General features: G+C 36.3%; 3 protein-coding genes across 6 annotated transcripts; 1 reads left to right on the forward strand and 2 right to left on the reverse strand.

Moving 5' to 3' along the window:
- Positions 1-1,068: 1,068 nt before the first annotated feature.
- LOC111474056 lies at positions 1,069-14,444 on the forward strand. Of its 4 annotated transcripts, XM_023119314.1 has the most exons (5): positions 1,069-1,216; positions 2,315-2,812; positions 2,880-3,275; positions 13,539-13,590; positions 13,811-14,444. In XM_023119314.1, exons 2-5 carry the CDS (start codon positions 2,326-2,328, stop codon positions 14,265-14,267), a joined length of 1,392 nt encoding a protein of 463 aa, XP_022975082.1. In that variant the 5' UTR covers positions 1,069-1,216; positions 2,315-2,325; the 3' UTR covers positions 14,268-14,444. The 4 variants fall into 4 exon arrangements, with proteins under 4 accessions (XP_022975082.1, XP_022975083.1, XP_022975080.1 ...); XM_023119315.1 differs by lacking the exons at positions 13,539-13,590; positions 13,811-14,444 and adding an exon at positions 3,547-4,180 and having other exon boundaries at positions 2,315-2,820; positions 2,912-3,327; XM_023119312.1 differs by lacking the exons at positions 13,539-13,590; positions 13,811-14,444 and adding an exon at positions 3,547-4,180 and having other exon boundaries at positions 2,880-3,327.
- Positions 5,384-9,029, reverse strand: LOC111474054 (exportin-2-like). The gene is made up of 7 exons (XM_023119310.1): positions 8,530-9,029; positions 8,382-8,462; positions 8,233-8,314; positions 7,857-8,165; positions 5,769-7,789; positions 5,621-5,701; positions 5,384-5,478 (listed from the first exon to the last, which is right to left on the reverse strand). Exons 1-6 carry the CDS (start codon positions 8,887-8,889, stop codon positions 5,621-5,623), a joined length of 2,934 nt encoding a protein of 977 aa, XP_022975078.1. The 5' UTR covers positions 8,890-9,029; the 3' UTR covers positions 5,384-5,478.
- A 697-nt stretch (positions 14,445-15,141) lies between the features above and the next one.
- LOC111474055 (exportin-2-like) lies at positions 15,142-18,823 on the reverse strand. The gene is made up of 2 exons (XM_023119311.1): positions 15,751-18,823; positions 15,142-15,608 (listed from the first exon to the last, which is right to left on the reverse strand). The coding sequence occupies exon 1, from the start codon at positions 18,682-18,684 to the stop codon at positions 15,751-15,753; it is 2,934 nt and encodes a 977-aa protein (XP_022975079.1). The 5' UTR covers positions 18,685-18,823; the 3' UTR covers positions 15,142-15,608.
- Positions 18,824-18,999: the final 176 nt, after the last annotated feature.

Here is an 18,999-nt window from a genome sequence, read left to right on the forward strand (position 1 = left end):
TTTTTTTTTTTTTTTTTGAGTCATAAAGCCATAGAATATGGGGGCTGCAAAAGTCACCCACTAATTTTTTTGATCTCTTCTTTAACCACAAAAACTAACCCCTACCAAACTCTATCATGCTTCAATGGCTATACCCATTGTTTCAATTTATGTTCCCTCACAAGGTGCAAAATCCCCAAAACCATGGGCACAACACCCTCATTACATTCATTTTCTCACGTCTTTGATCGGGTACATACGAATTGGGTTGAATTAAGGAAATCTTTTGGACAAATCCAAATTTAAGTGAATTAAGTCATGACTCAACCAACCCGAGTAGAGTTCACAATCGTGTTGAGTTACTAACATCGGTCACGATCCAACTTAAATATTCACAAATTACAATGCATTACTAACATAGGTTATAAACGTCAAACATTCTTAATCTTCGTATTTATCTTAAAAGTATGGTTGAGTTATAATTTTGGGTTAGTGGAGCTTATCCAACCAAACAAACGTCAACCCGCAAACAGACTTAAATTTTTTTAATTTTTCTAACCCAATTCAATTTTTATAATTGGGGTTGAGTAGTTTGAATTGGTCGGATTCTCGAGTTATATGAATATTCCTGATCCTTCCTTTCTTATTTAAACTATTAATCTTTTAATCAAATATATGGTCATATATAATTGTCACGTTGGTCCAATCAAGTATTTGAAAAACAATTTTTAAAATCATTACTCAAAACCATTTGAAAACAAAAAAAACTGGTTTTTGCAAACAGCTAGTGGGACAAGAAAATGTTGGGTTTTTAACGTAACGACACCGTTTCGGTCCACATTTCGGTTTCAATCTTGTTGTTGATTATTAAAGCGCTCCCTCCAGAAATCGACCGCAAATAATGATAACTGAATGAAGAAAAAGATAAAAATTCAATAAAAATTCCCTCCAGAAATCGACCGCAAATAATGATAACTGAATGAAGAAAAAGATAAAAATTCAATAAAAATATCGGCAGAATTTGGAAGACTGACACCTCTTCTACAGTCTCCTCCCCCGCGATGCGTCATCTTCTTCCTTTCGTTTTTTTGGAAGACTGACACCTCTTCTACAGTCTCCTCCCCCGCGATGCGTCATCTTCTTCCTTTCGTTTTGGATTTCTTTTCCCGAGATTTTTAATCTCCTAAAGCCTTGCGTTTGACCCAAATTCTGTAATTGATTCAGCTTGATTTTCAAGGTACCCATTTAATTTACAATCTGTTGCTTTTTTTTTTAGTTCTTGCTGATCTCTGAGGGGTTTTGGATCATTGGTTTAATTTACAATCTGTTGCTTTTTTTTTTAGTTCTTGCTGATCTCTGAGGGGTTTTGGATCATTGGGTTGCTTTCATTCTTCTTGTTCAGCTTGTTTCTGTTAAGTGGGTTCTATCTGTTTGTTAAATTGATTGTGTTTTTCATTCTTCTTGTTCAGCTTGTTTCTGTTAAGTGGGTTCTATCTGTTTGTTAAATTGATTGTGTTCGTGAGTTGCTTGATTTCTGGGTTTTTTTTCTTCTTGGGTCTGCTAAACCTGGATCCTTTTCTTTCTTGATGTTGATTTCAATTTACATAATCCTTTCTGATTTGGACTTAGGAATGAAGCAAAGGGCAAAAGGGGGGCTTGGTTTTTTTGCTTAAGCTTCAAATATGCAGCTAAATTTAACTGGTTGGGGGATGATGTTTTGTGTTCCTTTTGCTGCCATTTGTGTTCAAAACAAATGAATATCAAGTGGGGTTAATCAATCCTTCAGAACTTGCATTTGGGTGTTTATTAAGAGGTTTGGGGAGATTGTTCAACTTTGCCAATTTATATCTCAAGAACTGAAATCACCATTATATGGAACTGTGGATTCAAACTCAGATATCTCCTCTTCTTTGTGATTACTAATTATTACTCTTCATTTTAAGTTCATGAACTTCAAATGTTTTCTGATCCAGATTTGGCTTGTGACCTATAGGATTGTAAGTTAACTTGTTTCTTGATTTCCTTGATATCTTTAGAAGTTGTCGCAAGTATTTCTTATTTTTGTGCATACTTGCTGAAATTGAACTTGTCCCCTTTTTCCATCACTTTGAAGGGGAACACAATTATTTGGTATAATCAGACTATTTCTTAATGTGGTCTTAATCTTTTGCGAATCTGGCTGTTATGAATAGTTACTCTGCTTCATATGAATCTTGAACACCATCTTCTACCTGTTCTTCTGCATTATGTGCTTTTTTGATGGCTCTCAATGTTCTGTTTTTTTAGTTGTTTTCATGTGGATATCTGATTAAAGTTCTGCTTTGTTGTGTCATAGATAGGACTTTGATGGCAGCAGCAGAAGCAAGGGCTGCTTTTCAGAGGACAGTAAATCGTTGCTTTGTTCAAGAAGATGCCAAAAGGGCTCCCAGATTAGCTTGCTGTCAATCATCGTCTTCAACGACCAAACCAGTTGATTCTGGACCTGCCAATGCAGCAGCAGATGAACCAGATCAACCTTCCATAGGTTTTATGCCTTTTAGCAGAGCTTCTTCATATTCTAGTTTATTTCCCGAGTCGAAATGGTGGCTTCAGCCACAATCTAGCTATGGATACCAAAAGATTTTCACCCCAGAACACTCTAATGCTTTAGAGGCTGGCAATGAAACTTCAAAATCTGGTACTGAAAAATCTTGTTCTTCAATTGATATTCACCCTACTGAAGGTAGCAATGATGATTACAGCAGGTATTCTCTAGACACTGATCATGGTGTCTCTGATATCTGCTCAAAGAGGGTGAATACCATTATGAATGAAGACGTAAAGACCTTGGATGGTACAGACTCTCAAGAATGTCTTGGTAGCATAGATATGAAAGCAAGAAGACGTAAAGACCTTGGATGGTACAGACTCTCAAGAATGTCTTGGTAGCATAGATATGAAAGCAAACTTTGAATGTTTAGATAAGGATTCTTTCAACTGCAAAACAGTTTCCAAAACACAAGATGAGTTTTACTTAGATCCAGATTCTCCTTGGATTCAAGAGGACAAGGCTGAACCATGGTGGTGGATAACAGATAAAGATGAATTAGCCTATTGGGTTGCACAGAAATCTCTTGATCATATAGAAAATTGTGATCTTCCGCCACCTAAAAAAACATGTTTGAATCTTAAGAGACTCCCTTATGCTCAAAAGCAATCCTATGAACATGATACAAATTGGGGTTCTACGTTCAAGTCAAACCACAGAAATTGCGGGCTCGATTTTTGTTGTTTTGGCAAAACACAGAGAGAACCGGGTGAATCAACTGAGCAAGGGATCTTGCTGCGTGGAGCTCAAAAATCTTTGAGGTACAATGTGAATTCCTGGTTACTGTATTTCTATGATTTCCTGATCTGCAACATTGTTGAGATAGATTAAATTCTTAAGTATTCTCTCATCTTAGACTAAAATATATGATAAATGACCATTGCCATTCTTTCAGAACAGTTTTTTTGCCAAGTTAAATAGTCGAGTCGAATGCATGGATTGATACTACGATATAACTGGAACTCCTGTGTTGTGTGCAGTTGTACAATTCCCAACAATTTGACAAAAACAACACAAACTTCTGAAGACAATGCTAGCAAAGCTGAGCTAATGGATGCACTGCTTCATTCTCAAACCCGTGCGAGGGAAGCTGAGCTTGCAGCAAAGCAAGCTCATGCCGAAAAGGAGCATATATTTGAGCTGTTCTTCAGACAAGCATCCCAACTCTTTGCATATAAGCAATGGTTTCAACTGCTGCAACTAGAAAGCCTGCAGAATAAGAACAATGATCACCCAATGTCCACTCTTTTTCCAATGGGTCTTCCATGGATGCCTTACAAGAATAGGCGGAGATTCACGAGGCAGAAAAGAATCAAGCGGGATCGGCATGGGAATGATATTTCGACTTATGCGGTTGCCATAGCTGTAGGATTGAGCCTGGTGAGTGCAGGATTGCTTCTGGGGTGGACTGTAGGGTGGATGCTTCCTTCTTTGTAGGCCTAGATTTTAGAATGAAGGATGAATTGAGAAGGGTACGTACTCTGAATGAAGTATAAGCTCTGTTTGTGTATCTGTGTAGCATAGATTTGCAATATGTAGAATGTTGTTTGTATATTATGAGGATCATATTTGAGCTAACAGATCCAAGTAATATATCTCTGTTTCGATTCTTTAGCTTTTCTGCTTCATTTTACTTCATACGTGAAGTTCTTAGAAGCAATCAAATTGCTGTAAAGACAAATTCTAGGGACTAAAGTCTAATATTCTCCCACATCACTTTTTAGCTTTTAAGAACTCTGAAAGGACAAGAAAAGCAGCTAAAGTCTAATATTCTCCCACATCACTTTTTAGCTTTTAAGAACTCTGAAAGGACAAGAAAAGCAGGTGGTGGTGGCTATTGGCGAGGGGGTATTGCTTGAGAGAGCGGTACTGTCCATGAGTCGCTTCATGAAGTGGACTCGATTAACCTATTCTCTTTGCTTCTCTCGTCTCTTGCCTCCTTTCTTTTCCGATCAAGAAGATAACCTTGTGGCTAAATTACAAAAAAAATAATAACAATAATTAAAAGTAATAATAAAGAAAACCCGACAACCCAACTCAACTCAAAAATAGAGGATTAAGTTGGGTTAACCAATGAACTCTATTTAAATTGTCTGAATCAGCAACCCAATTCATGAAAACCTGTCGAGATATGATCTCATTTGTAAAAACATTCTCCGGTTTAGTTTGGTTAAGAGGTCTATAATATAATTAGTCAAAACCTAGTTTAAGAGGCTCTTTCTGTAGTTTCCACGAGAAAACTATTTAATAGATTTTTTAATGTGTAATTTTATTTCTGATAAATATTTGTAATTTAACCTTTTATTATCATAAATTTCAAACAACCAAAAAATGTAATTACTTCTAATCATCCAGATAAAATGCAGATAAGAACGTGAAGGTTGCAAAAAAGTAATCTTTCTACAGCAACCACAATAACCCAACTGATGTGTATATGAACTTGCAGTTGAATATCACAGCAATGAGATAACAAGTGTTTGTTTACATGTGATGTCAAAATGACAAGAGAAAATTTCAGAATAGAAGCAAAAGGGAGAGGAAAACTCGATGCCAACAGTACAACTCTTAGACCGCAATGAACATCTATGCTTTGATCATGACTGACTCTGCATGCACAACATGACAGACACTTGAACTGACCACATAAAAAGAGGATGAAGGAAGGAAGTGTTGTACCAAAACTTTGTAAATCATGTTTGATTCGCCTGACCGACCATTTCCACAACTGTGGAAGTACACGATGATATGAAACTTGAATAGGCCACCAAATGGAATAACGCCAAGAGATGAATAAGTTTAAAGATTAACTTGTTCACAACTTGAATAGGCCACCAAATGGAATAACGCCAAGAGATGAATAAGTTTAAAGATTAACTTGTTCACCAAAACCTGCTTCAATTCAGCACAAACTCCTGAAAGGTTGCAGGAGTACACGTTAGATACAGGGTGATGTTAACACTTTAGAGATTAATAACACAAATAGTGTAAAACACAAACACGTGCCTGATATATAAACTTGTTAACAATCACAACCCACAGGATTAAATAACTTACTCAAGCTATCGGGCAATTATAAGATCTGCAAAACTGAAGCAGTGCAGCTTGATTTGTCGGGTCAAGATACTGACTAATGACTTGGGGATACCTCCCAGGAGAAAGAGCAGAAAGCTTCGACAAAGATGCTACGAGAATGACTAATGACTTGGGGATACCTCCCAGGAGAAAGAGCAGAAAGCTTCGACAAAGATGCTACGAGAAATTGCTTCGGATCCTTTATATCTTTCAGAGGATCATCTTCCCTCTTCCCTGCATTGTATAGGCGAACAAAGCTTGCACTATAACCAGCATTTTCAGCAATGTCGGGCATCTCTGGCTCGTCGTCAACCCTTTCCTGTTCGGGTCGAGAAAGAAGGGTAACAATGCTATCCAGCATTTTCCCCCAGTCTTCAGTAAATGCAGCATCCAAAAGTGCTGGACATTCGCAGATAAGTCTGGTTGAAGCAACTGCAGTTAACTTAAGCTCAATGGCCCCAGTTATCAGTTTAAGATTAGGTATCCAAAATTGCTTCAAGATTTGGATAAATATGCCATTCTGAACACTGTTGATCGTATCCAAAAGATTTTTATGACCATTTTTAACAAGAAAAAGGGACATAAATATCAAAAGTGACTTGATGAACTTTACTGTCCGTCTACTTTGGAGCTGTCCAAAAAGAACAGCCCAGATGTGGCCAATGTACTGTTCAATCACACTATATTCAAGAGATTCAATAACAGTGTTGAGCACATAAAAGCCTTGATCTGCAGTGTTTGGAGATGAGACCAGATTACTAAATATTCCAAGAACCTGTGTCAGGCGCCCACCTTGGTTAAGTTCATGAGGTGCCTTCTGAAGGAAAGCTTGAAGTAACCGAACAAGTGCTGGGACATTAGAGGCTCTTTTCCAAGATTCAGGTGACAATAGGATCTCAAAAATCTGCATGTAGCTCGGTGGAATAGGAGGATTATTCAATTCCACAAGCTGTGCTAACAGTTGAAAGGCGTATGGGAAGAACTCGGTAACATCATTGGCCAGTATCATTTGAAGGCTGGGAAACAGGCTAGCCTCAAAGGCTGATATTAAAGAAGGATCCCTTTCGCAAGCCCTTCTAATGAGAAGAGCCACAGATTCAAACATGTAGTGGTTGAAAACAGGATTTTTTGGGTTTCTGCATACTTCATTTAAAATAGAAGTCAACCCAACAATGCATGGTCCTGCAACCTCACGAGGTATGTCAGCAACTCCAAGAACTCTCATTATACACTTCATAATGTATTGGTTCTCCTCAGATTCAGGAAATTTAAAGGCATTAAAGAGCTTAGTCATCATCTCGGGAAAAGTTGGAGCAATATCCATAGAGTTATACCTGGCCACACCTGAATCCTCCTTGACCAGCAACAATTTTTCAATACAAATAGCAGCATAGGAATGAACCACATTTGACTCAGAACCAAGGAACCGAACCAAATCAGGAAACATTTGTAATGCAACAGGTTTTGATATCAGATTACGGAACACAGCAAAGAACTTGAGCGCACCTGCCTTAAGCATTGGAAGACCATTAACGTCTGAATTTTTCAATTCTGGAATGATTACTGATGCAAAGAAATTCTGAACATCTACAAGATCAGTTGAAACAGAAGAGCCCCCAGCTTTCTTAGTGGCAAGTGAGACAACCAAATATATTGCACAATCTTTATCTTTCCAATTCTGAGAAGGATTTAGCCCAAATGAACTTAACAATTGCTGTATCTGAGAGGATACCATGTCCGTCACCTGCTGTTTGTAGTTGGTTGCAATTCCTTTAAGAAGTTCACAAGCTATCCTCCTTCTAGTGTCCAGATCGCTACCTTCCATATCCCTCCTAATGAATTCAACATAGTTCATTTCAAATAGTTCTTCGTCGTCATCCCTCAGCCTCACATTGGGAATAACTATGCTCTTACAAATCTCAGGTATCACTCCCTCGCCTGCAAATAAGGTGTGGTGTACACTCGTGCTAACAGTAGTCAAAAACTTCATGGCCGTAACAGCCAGCTGGTCCCGACTCGATGACTGAGATACATTCCCCAGTAAGCCCCAGACAGCAAGAGCAAAATCATTCAAGTACCCCTGAAACTCCTCTTCGTTTTTTTCCATATAAAGATTAATATTCTCGCAAACTGCAGCACGAAGTTCATCAACTAAAGCAAGCGTTTTTTTCCATATAAAGATTAATATTCTCGCAAACTGCAGCACGAAGTTCATCAACTAAAGCAAGCACATCATTGCCACTACTTTCAAGTGCAGGATAATTGATAGTAAGATATTTCCGGAATTCACCCATCCACTCTTTCATATGATCCTCAAAGAACTCGGGAAGCTCTTGAAAATTCAAGGAATAAAATATCCTACAACATAGCCTCTGAGACTCGAACAGGGGCCGGAGAGTGGCCGCAGGAGCACCCGAGGTCACAGCAGAATCAATTAAAGCAGCAGTTTTGAGAAAAATTTCTAACAAGGGAGCCGCAAAATTGTCCAGGCAATACTTCAAATCAAGCAAAAGATCATTGGTTTTATATTAACAAGGGAGCCGCAAAATTGTCCAGGCAATACTTCAAATCAAGCAAAAGATCATTGGTTTTATATTGATACCGAAACTTCTTAAATATAGAATTAGCAGTGCCAAGAATACCGTTAGCAGATGCATAATCGGAAGCCTGAGACGCCTTCTGCAGACTCATTAGCAGTGCCAAGAATACCGTTAGCAGATGCATAATCGGAAGCCTGAGACGCCTTCTGCAGACTCACGACAAGCTCCGGAAGCAAGGAAGGCCACGATTTCGGGAAGTCGTGTTTACTAATCAAAGCCAAAGCCTCGCTTAGCTGACTCTGGATTCGCTGAGTAGACGAAAGCATAAGCGGCACAATTAGGGCTCAAAGCCTCGCTTAGCTGACTCTGGATTCGCTGAGTAGACGAAAGCATAAGCGGCACAATTAGGGCTTTGATTTGGTCCTTCTCGGAGTCGGGAATCGAAGGCAGAGAAGAAGCATTCGAGTCGTCCGACACATTGGATGGCCATCGGAGCCGTAAATGGTTTTTGAAGTTGACGGCGGCGGCTTGACGGATCTGTTCATCGACAGATGGTTCAGCGACAAGGCGAAGAACAGCAAGACCGTAGTTGGGACGGTCGGCAGCTTCGGCAAGGGAGGCTTCGGCGCGGCGGCGGGGCTCAGGAGCGGGAGAGAGAGTGTGAAGAAAGCACTGGGAAAGGAGCTGTAGGGTTTCTGGGTTCCACTCCATTGCGCATAGAAATTAATGAGAACCCAAATCGGAAACTGATTTGGGATGGAATCGAATTCAGTGGGAATTTGTATTTCAGAAGTGATGATCCAATTTCTAGGAGGAAGAGGCCAATTTCAAAGGGAGGGAAAGTTTCTTGCCCCCAACACCCTATTACCTTTAAATTATGAATAATTAACCAAAAATCATACCAATTATTTCAATTTACTATTTTTTTAAAATATAATAAATTTTAATGTCTACAACATTACATTACGTTGTTAGCTAATTCATTCAAAGCTATAACACTAATTCTTTTTTTTTTTTTTTTTTTTTATCTCTATCTTTACAAAAATAAAAAATAAATAAGAGTTTTTTTAAATTATTTGGTATGATTGGGCTGAAATTATTTAAAATAATTGCATTGAACAGTCGGAATTTAGAAATCCCCTCCGTGTGGCCCAATCAATAATTTGGGCCGACAGGGTATCTGTCCAATCTAGTGGATAATGGGCCTGGCCTCCAGGCTCCACACCAGCTTTAATGGGCTGTTGAAAACCCAGAGGCCCAATTCACTAGCGGCCCAGGACCCTGCTGAAATTAATTATGAAGTTGGCACATTTGAGTGGGTATTTGGAGGTTGGGCACACACGTTGTGTCGGAGTTATAAGAAACAGAAGGCGTGTGGGGTGGATTTGAAAATTGGAAATAAAGTGGGGGAGAAAATGACAAATTAGAAAATTACAGACTGGGCGATGACGTCATCAACAGCACTGCGGGGTCCACCTTCCCTAAATACCATCTTAACCACGCAACTTCTCACGTCCACTTTCTATTATTACCACGTGAGCCGCGTGGGTTTTTTCTCCACCCAAGAAGAAAAAAAAAAAATTAATAATTATATTTCCTCATTTAAATAAATAAGCATTTGTGTGATTATTTCAAAAAAAGAAAAGAAAAAATGAAATTGATGTGGGTCCCGGGATTTGTTTGTATCCGTGCGTACCACGTGAAGGGGCAGTTGGTTTTATTTGACGCTTTGGAAGCATCAAAGCTTTTATATATAATAACTACCCCATTCCTCCAATCACAATCTGAAACGTGGCACACCAATTATCCTAACTTTTTTATTTTCTTTAAATAATAAAATCATTTTCTGAATTTATTTAAAAATAAATAAATACAAACAAACAAATTGGTCGTCTCCGTATTAACGTGGCTTCAGTTTTGCAGCTTTATGAAGATTGCTGAAAATGAGATAGATTTGTTGGTCGCACGTGTTTCATGTGTCGTGACTATGTTTCCAACCAGAAATATTACATTTCAATAATAAAAAATTAAATTAAATTAAATGAGATGCTCTTTTGTTATTGGGTTTGGAGTATTTTATTTATTTATTAATATTATTTTGTCTTCGAAAATTTAAGTTATTAAATCATTTGAGTTAAGTTATATTTAATATTTAAATAAATAAATAATTTTATGAACTAAGACATTTTTTTTTTTTTTGTAAAAGGTTATAAATGATTTAAATAATGAAAATATGCTAAAACATGACGGATGTGTACTATCTATTTGGACTACATGTCTTTACACGTGGAATATTTAAGAGTTAGATGTTTATGACCTTAAACATATGTATTTAAATAGGTAAGAATATTGTAGCTTCCAATTGTATTATTACTATTAATTTTAATTTATTATTTAATGTTGAAACAACATTTTCTTGAAAAAATAAAATTGATATAATTTGGAGTAAATAGATGAATTTGATATAGAAAAAAAAATTATATTTATTGTTTAAAAATTGAATATTTAAATAATTACAAACAAATCTTTATAGATCCATCTGTTTGTAGTGATTATATGAATGGACACGAATAAGAGTTTAACTATAATTTTATAAGTGATGTATAACAAATTAATAAAATTAAAAATTAATTAATTAAAGAGTTAATTAAGCTAGTCTCGTCGTAAAATTAGAAGAATGAATTTAACCTAAACAAGAAAAATGTGAAAGGTTGAAATTAATACTTAATATGTTAGGTGAGAAAATATATGTAATTTTAAATATTAAAATTAATATTTAATATATTATATACCTCAGATACAAAAATAATTATTTAATTTATTAAATATAAATGTATTTAAATTAATATTTAGTAGGTTACATATATTTAATATAGAACATAAATATTTTATTGTATTTGATACATTTCCACATTAAAATAATTAATGGTTAGAAATTAGCATTTATGTCTTTTTTTTTTCTTGTTTTTTTCTTCTTCTTTTCCATACCGGAAAAATGTTATCCCATGACCCGCCTTCTGATTTTGTCACGTCGTGGCGGTCCCACTTCACTAGAAACACGTGGACAACATGCACAATGTAAAACGTGTTCGTTTTGTTTTGTGACGAAGCCAACTTTATTGCGTGAACCGCTTATCTGGATCTCGTAAAACTTAATTTGTTCCCTCTAAGTCGGTCACTCGCGATCAAAGCGCATGTTCTATAATTTTACTCGTATTACTTTGCAGCTTTAGGGATGTGATGTACACGATTCTTAGTCGCGTAGTTTCACAATTAGCAACACGTTTTTATGAACTCGCCTTACAAAATAAAGCTTATCCTTTATAAATCTAAATTTTATTTAATTATATGTATATTCATAATTTTGGTCTTAAGTTTTAAATATTACATTTTATTAATTAACTTCAAAAATTAATTTCAATAGTGATTTTTTTAGGCAATTTAAATAATTTTAACTATTAAAAAAATGATTTTTTTTAAACTGATGGTATTGTAATGAAAATAATATAAAATAATAATAATAAATAATAATTAATGGATGTTTTAGTTTTATATATATACGGAAAAAAAGCTTTTGTTTTATATATTTTATCCTTCTTATCCAACTTCACAATGACCAAGAGAGTTGGGAGTGTCGCGAAGCGTGTGACCTGACGCGGTACAAAGTACAAGTACGACATGTCGGTCGGTGGAAAATTGAAATTTCTAGCAATTTTATTTTGCTTTAATTTTAACCATATTTATACCAAATTATATATATATATATATTTCAAATATATTCTCATTTCCATATATTATTGGGAACATTTTAATATCAAATTTTTAATTAATTAATTATATTTTACATATAAAATCTGATCTTAAAAAAAGGAAAAAAATATTAATTTTAAATAAAATAATAAAAAGGACAAAATATTTATATTTGTAGTCTTTTTTCAAAATGGGATTTCTAATCAACTTTTGTTTAGTCAATCAGGATTAAAGCTTTATCAGACTATTTGGTGAATTAAGTCAAAAGGAGGAATCTTATTCTTTTTTTTTTTTCTTTTATTTATTCCAATCCTTTAATCAAATTACCTTTAAAAAAAAAAATGACATGAAAATTAAATCAATTTCATTTACTTTCCTTTTTTTTTTATTATTATAAAACCAAAAAGCAAGTTAATAAACACCTATTTATATAATCAATTTTTATTAGTTTAATATCTCAAACATTACATTTAAAAATTTTAAAAAACAGACCGTAATTATAAATAATATTAATAAAATTTAAAATTTAAAATTAAAAAATAAAATAAATAGAAAGGAGATAAGTTTGGTGGGGGATCAATTTCTTGGGGCTTACCTTATATTGTACTCCATTAAAATGGCAGCCAAGTTGGATGAAACATTAAAAAAACATGTGTGACCTCAAACCCTGCAAATAAATAAATATATAATTTATTTTGTTTCCACCATTTTTAATTAAAGAATACTTTATTATCCTTTTAGAGTCGACCACTCAATTTTGTACCCAGAATTTGTATATGCATGTAATAAAAGGCGTATTTAAATCGTTTTCAATAATAAATCGTTGTGTTTTTGAAATGTGCTATGTACGATCGAGCATTACTATACAAGTACGTTCTCGCCGAACATTAAAGTGATTTTGATTTTTTTTTTTTAAGCACTATCTGTTTAGATTTTGTTGAGGTGTTAATTTTTGAATTATGTAGAATCTCTATTTTGTGATAAGTTTATGCGTAGTGTATAGCTCGATAGTTGAGTTTTATAAAACCGAGCTAAAAAAATAGGGGATAATAACAACAAAGATGCTAATTAAGAATCCGATTTAATTTTATCGGATTCAAAAAGTTATATATATATATATATATATATATATATATATTTTTTTGTCTTTTAGTTATTTAAATAATATAAATCAATTACCATTCTAAGCTTATTTGTGTCAAAAGGCGGAGAAAAAATATATTTTCAACCGTCCTTTTATTCTTCCCGAAAAATCTCGACCATGGGAATCAAAATTCAGTCTTCCCCATTCTTCCATTGTTACTTTGTGGTTTTAGACTACTTGCACGAGTAAGAATGTTCGTAAGTCGAGTTAGATAATTTTTTTTATACTTAATAGTTATTTAAATTGTGATTTTTTTTATTTAAAATAACTTTTATTAAGTAACGAACTCAACTCAATAACTACATTAATTTAAGTTATTTTTTTAGTAGTTTATTTAATTTATTTTTAATAACGAGGAAAAATGTTATTGGGTAAAATATTTATTTTTAAACATTTAATTTGTATATCTTAATTAAATCTTAAAAAATCACTTTTACATAGTNTGGCAAAACACAGAGAGAACCGGGTGAATCAACTGAGCAAGGGATCTTGCTGCGTGGAGCTCAAAAATCTTTGAGGTACAATGTGAATTCCTGGTTACTGTATTTCTATGATTTCCTGATCTGCAACTTTGTTGAGATAGATTAAATTCTTAAGTATTCTCTCATCTTAGACTAAAATATATGATAAATGACCATTGCCATTCTTTCAGAACAGTTTTTTTTGCCAAGTTAAATAGTCGAGTCGAATGCATGGATTGATACTACGATATAACTGGAACTCCTGTGTTGTGTGCAGTTGTACAATTCCCAACAATTTGACAAAAACAACACAAACTTCTGAAGACAATGCTAGCAAAGCTGAGCTAATGGATGCACTGCTTCATTCTCAAACCCGTGCGAGGGAAGCTGAGCTTGCAGCAAAGCAAGCTCATGCCGAAAAGGAGCATATATTTGAGCTGTTCTTCAGACAAGCATCCCAACTCTTTGCATATAAGCAATGGTTTCAACTGCTGCAACTAGAAAGCCTGCAGAATAAGAACAATGATCACCCAATGTCCACTCTTTTTCCAATGGGTCTTCCATGGATGCCTTACAAGAATAGGCGGAGATTCACGAGGCAGAAAAGAATCAAGCGGGATCGGCATGGGAATGATATTTCGACTTATGCGGTTGCCATAGCTGTAGGATTGAGCCTGGTGAGTGCAGGATTGCTTCTGGGGTGGACTGTAGGGTGGATGCTTCCTTCTTTGTAGGCCTAGATTTTAGAATGAAGGATGAATTGAGAAGGGTACGTACTCTGAATGAAGTATAAGCTCTGTTTGTGTATCTGTGTAGCATAGATTTGCAATATGTAGAATGTTGTTTGTATATTATGAGGATCATATTTGAGCTAACAGATCCAAGTAATATATCTCTGTTTCGATTCTTTAGCTTTTCTGCTTCATTTTACTTCATACGTGAAGTTCTTAGAAGCAATCAAATTGCTGTAAAGACAAATTCTAGGGACTAAAGTCTAATATTCTCCCACATCACTTTTTAGCTTTTAAGAACTCTGAAAGGACAAGAAAAGCAGGTGGTGGTGGCTATTGGCGAGGGGGTATTGCTTGAGAGAGCGGTACTGTCCATGAGTCGCTTCATGAAGTGGACTCGATTAACCTATTCTCTTTGCTTCTCTCGTCTCTTGCCTCCTTTCTTTTCCGATCAAGAAGATAACCTTGTGGCTAAATTACAAAAAAAATAATAACAATAATTAAAAGTAATAATAAAGAAAACCCGACAACCCAACTCAACTCAAAAATAGAGGATTAAGTTGGGTTAACCAATGAACTCTATTTAAATTGTCTGAATCAGCAACCCAATTCATGAAAACCTGTCGAGATATGATCTCATTTGTAAAAACATTCTCCGGTTTAGTTTGGTTAAGAGGTCTATAATATAATTAGTCAAAACCTAGTTTAAGAGGCTCTTTCTGTAGTTTCCACGAGAAAACTATTTAATAGATTTTTTAATGTGTAATTTTATTTCTGATAAATATTTGTAATTTAACCTTTTATTATCATAAATTTCAAACAACCAAAAAATGTAATTACTTCTAATCATCCAGATAAAATGCAGATAAGAACGTGAAGGTTGCAAAAAAGTAATCTTTCTACAGCAACCACAATAACCCAACTGATGTGTATATGAACTTGCAGTTGAATATCACAGCAATGAGATAACAAGTGTTTGTTTACATGTGATGTCAAAATGACAAGAGAAAATTTCAGAATAGAAGCAAAAGGGAGAGGAAAACTCGATGCCAACAGTACAACTCTTAGACCGCAATGAACATCTATGCTTTGATCATGACTGACTCTGCATGCACAACATGACAGACACTTGAACTGACCACATAAAAAGAGGATGAAGGAAGGAAGTGTTGTACCAAAACTTTGTAAATCATGTTTGATTCGCCTGACCGACCATTTCCACAACTGTGGAAGTACACGATGATATGAAACTTGAATAGGCCACCAAATGGAATAACGCCAAGAGATGAATAAGTTTAAAGATTAACTTGTTCACCAAAACCTGCTTCAATTCAGCACAAACTCCTGAAAGGTTGCAGGAGTACACGTTAGATACAGGGTGATGTTAACACTTTAGAGATTAATAACACAAATAGTGTAAAACACAAACACGTGCCTGATATATAAACTTGTTAACAATCACAACCCACAGGATTAAATAACTTACTCAAGCTATCGGGCAATTATAAGATCTGCAAAACTGAAGCAGTGCAGCTTGATTTGTCGGGTCAAGATACTGACTAATGACTTGGGGATACCTCCCAGGAGAAAGAGCAGAAAGCTTCGACAAAGATGCTACGAGAAATTGCTTCGGATCCTTTATATCTTTCAGAGGATCATCTTCCCTCTTCCCTGCATTGTATAGGCGAACAAAGCTTGCACTATAACCAGCATTTTCAGCAATGTCGGGCATCTCTGGCTCGTCGTCAACCCTTTCCTGTTCGGGTCGAGAAAGAAGGGTAACAATGCTATCCAGCATTTTCCCCCAGTCTTCAGTAAATGCAGCATCCAAAAGTGCTGGACACTCGCAGATAAGTCTGGTTGAAGCAACTGCAGTTAACTTAAGCTCAATGGCCCCAGTTATCAGTTTAAGATTAGGTATCCAAAATTGCTTCAAGATTTGGATAAATATGCCATTCTGAACACTGTTGATCGTATCCAAAAGATTTTTATGACCATTTTTAACAAGAAAAAGGGACATAAATATCAAAAGTGACTTGATGAACTTTACTGTCCGTCTACTTTGGAGCTGTCCAAAAAGAACAGCCCAGATGTGGCCAATGTACTGTTCAATCACACTATATTCAAGAGATTCAATAACAGTGTTGAGCACATAAAAGCCTTGATCTGCAGTGTTTGGAGATGAGACCAGATTACTAAATATTCCAAGAACCTGTGTCAGGCGCCCACCTTGGTTAAGTTCATGAGGTGCCTTCTGAAGGAAAGCTTGAAGTAACCGAACAAGTGCTGGGACATTAGAGGCTCTTTTCCAAGATTCAGGTGACAATAGGATCTCAAAAATCTGCATGTAGCTCGGTGGAATAGGAGGATTATTCAATTCCACAAGCTGTGCTAACAGTTGAAAGGCGTATGGGAAGAACTCGGTAACATCATTGGCCAGTATCATTTGAAGGCTGGGAAACAGGCTAGCCTCAAAGGCTGATATTAAAGAAGGATCCCTTTCGCAAGCCCTTCTAATGAGAAGAGCCACAGATTCAAACATGTAGTGGTTGAAAACAGGATTTTTTGGGTTTCTGCATACTTCATTTAAAATAGAAGTCAACCCAACAATGCATGGTCCTGCAACCTCACGAGGTATGTCAGCAACTCCAAGAACTCTCATTATACACTTCATAATGTATTGGTTCTCCTCAGATTCAGGAAATTTAAAGGCATTAAAGAGCTTAGTCATCATCTCGGGAAAAGTTGGAGCAATATCCATAGAGTTATACCTGGCCACACCTGAATCCTCCTTGACCAGCAACAATTTTTCAATACAAATAGCAGCATAGGAATGAACCACATTTGACTCAGAACCAAGGAACCGAACCAAATCAGGAAACATTTGTAATGCAACAGGTTTTGATATCAGATTACGGAACACAGCAAAGAACTTGAGCGCACCTGCCTTAAGCATTGGAAGACCATTAACGTCTGAATTTTTCAATTCTGGAATGATTACTGATGCAAAGAAATTCTGAACATCTACAAGATCAGTTGAAACAGAAGAGCCCCCAGCTTTCTTAGTGGCAAGTGAGACAACCAAATATATTGCACAATCTTTATCTTTCCAATTCTGAGAAGGATTTAGCCCAAATGAACTTAACAATTGCTGTATCTGAGAGGATACCATGTCCGTCACCTGCTGTTTGTAGTTGGTTGCAATTCCTTTAAGAAGTTCACAAGCTATCCTCCTTCTAGTGTCCAGATCGCTACCTTCCATATCCCTCCTAATGAATTCAACATAGTTCATTTCAAATAGTTCTTCGTCGTCATCCCTCAGCCTCACATTGGGAATAACTATGCTCTTACAAATCTCAGGTATCACTCCCTCGCCTGCAAATAAGGTGTGGTGTACACTCGTGCTAACAGTAGTCAAAAACTTCATGGCCGTAACAGCCAGCTGGTCCCGACTCGATGACTGAGATACATTCCCCAGTAAGCCCCAGACAGCAAGAGCAAAATCATTCAAGTACCCCTGAAACTCCTCTTCGTTTTTTTCCATATAAAGATTAATATTCTCGCAAACTGCAGCACGAAGTTCATCAACTAAAGCAAGCACATCATTGCCACTACTTTCAAGTGCAGGATAATTGATAGTAAGATATTTCCGGAATTCACCCATCCACTCTTTCATATGATCCTCAAAGAACTCGGGAAGCTCTTGAAAATTCAAGGAATAAAATATCCTACAACATAGCCTCTGAGACTCGAACAGGGGCCGGAGAGTGGCCGCAGGAGCACCCGAGGTCACAGCAGAATCAATTAAAGCAGCAGTTTTGAGAAAAATTTCTAACAAGGGAGCCGCAAAATTGTCCAGGCAATACTTCAAATCAAGCAAAAGATCATTGGTTTTATATTGATACCGAAACTTCTTAAATATAGAATTAGCAGTGCCAAGAATACCGTTAGCAGATGCATAATCGGAAGCCTGAGACGCCTTCTGCAGACTCAAGACAAGCTCCGGAAGCAAGGAAGGCCACGATTTCGGGAAGTCGTGTTTACTAATCAAAGCCAAAGCCTCGCTTAGCTGACTCTGGATTCGCTGAGTAGACGAAAGCATAAGCGGCACAATTAGGGCTTTGATTTGGTCCTTCTCGGAGTCGGGAATCGAAGGCAGAGAAGAAGCATTCGAGTCGTCCGACACATTGGATGGCCATCGGAGCCGTAAATGGTTTTTGAAGTTGACGGCGGCGGCTTGACGGATCTGTTCATCGACAGATGGTTCAGCGACAAGGCGAAGAACAGCAAGACCGTAGTTGGGACGGTCGGCAGCTTCGGCAAGGGAGGCTTCGGCGCGGCGGCGGGGCTCAGGAGCGGGAGAGAGAGTGTGAAGAAAGCACTGGGAAAGGAGCTGTAGGGTTTCTGGGTTCCACTCCATTGCGCATAGAAATTAATGAGAACCCAAATCGGAAACTGATTTGGGATGGAATCGAATTCAGTGGGAATTTGTATTTCAGAAGTGATGATCCAATTTCTAGGAGGAAGAGGCCAATTTCAAAGGGAGGGAAAGTTTCTTGCCCCCAACACCCTATTACCTTTAAATTATGAATAATTAACCAAAAATCATACCAATTATTTCAATTTACTATTTTTTTTAAAATATAATAAATTTTAATGTCTACAACATTACATTACGTTGTTAGCTAATTCATTCAAAGCTATAACACTAATTCTTTTTTTTTTTTTTTTTTTT

Source organism: Cucurbita maxima, unplaced genomic scaffold (genome assembly GCF_002738345.1).
Source record: "Cucurbita maxima cultivar Rimu unplaced genomic scaffold, Cmax_1.0 Cma_Scf00226, whole genome shotgun sequence".
Taxonomy (NCBI): Eukaryota; Viridiplantae; Streptophyta; class Magnoliopsida; order Cucurbitales; family Cucurbitaceae; genus Cucurbita; species Cucurbita maxima.

Coding starts and splice junctions, on each gene's coding strand:
- LOC111474054 (XM_023119310.1), bottom strand. CDS start 8,889: ATGGAGTGGAACCCAGAAACCCTACAGCTCCTTTCCCAGTGCTTTCTT. Junction 8,463..8,529: donor TCCAGAGTCAGCTAAGCGAG/GCTTTGAGCCCT, acceptor CAGCTAAGCGAG/GCTTTGGCTTTGATTAGTAA. Junction 8,315..8,381: donor TTGTCGTGAGTCTGCAGAAG/GCGTCTCAGGCT, acceptor AGTCTGCAGAAG/GCGTCTCAGGCTTCCGATTA.
- LOC111474056 (XM_023119314.1), top strand. CDS start 2,326: ATGGCAGCAGCAGAAGCAAGGGCTGCTTTTCAGAGGACAGTAAATCGT. Junction 2,813..2,879: donor AGACGTAAAGACCTTGGATG/GTACAGACTCTC, acceptor AGACCTTGGATG/GTACAGACTCTCAAGAATGT. Junction 3,276..13,538: donor CAAAACACAGAGAGAACCGG/GTGAATCAACTG, acceptor AGAGAGAACCGG/GTGAATCAACTGAGCAAGGG.
- LOC111474055 (XM_023119311.1), bottom strand. CDS start 18,684: ATGGAGTGGAACCCAGAAACCCTACAGCTCCTTTCCCAGTGCTTTCTT.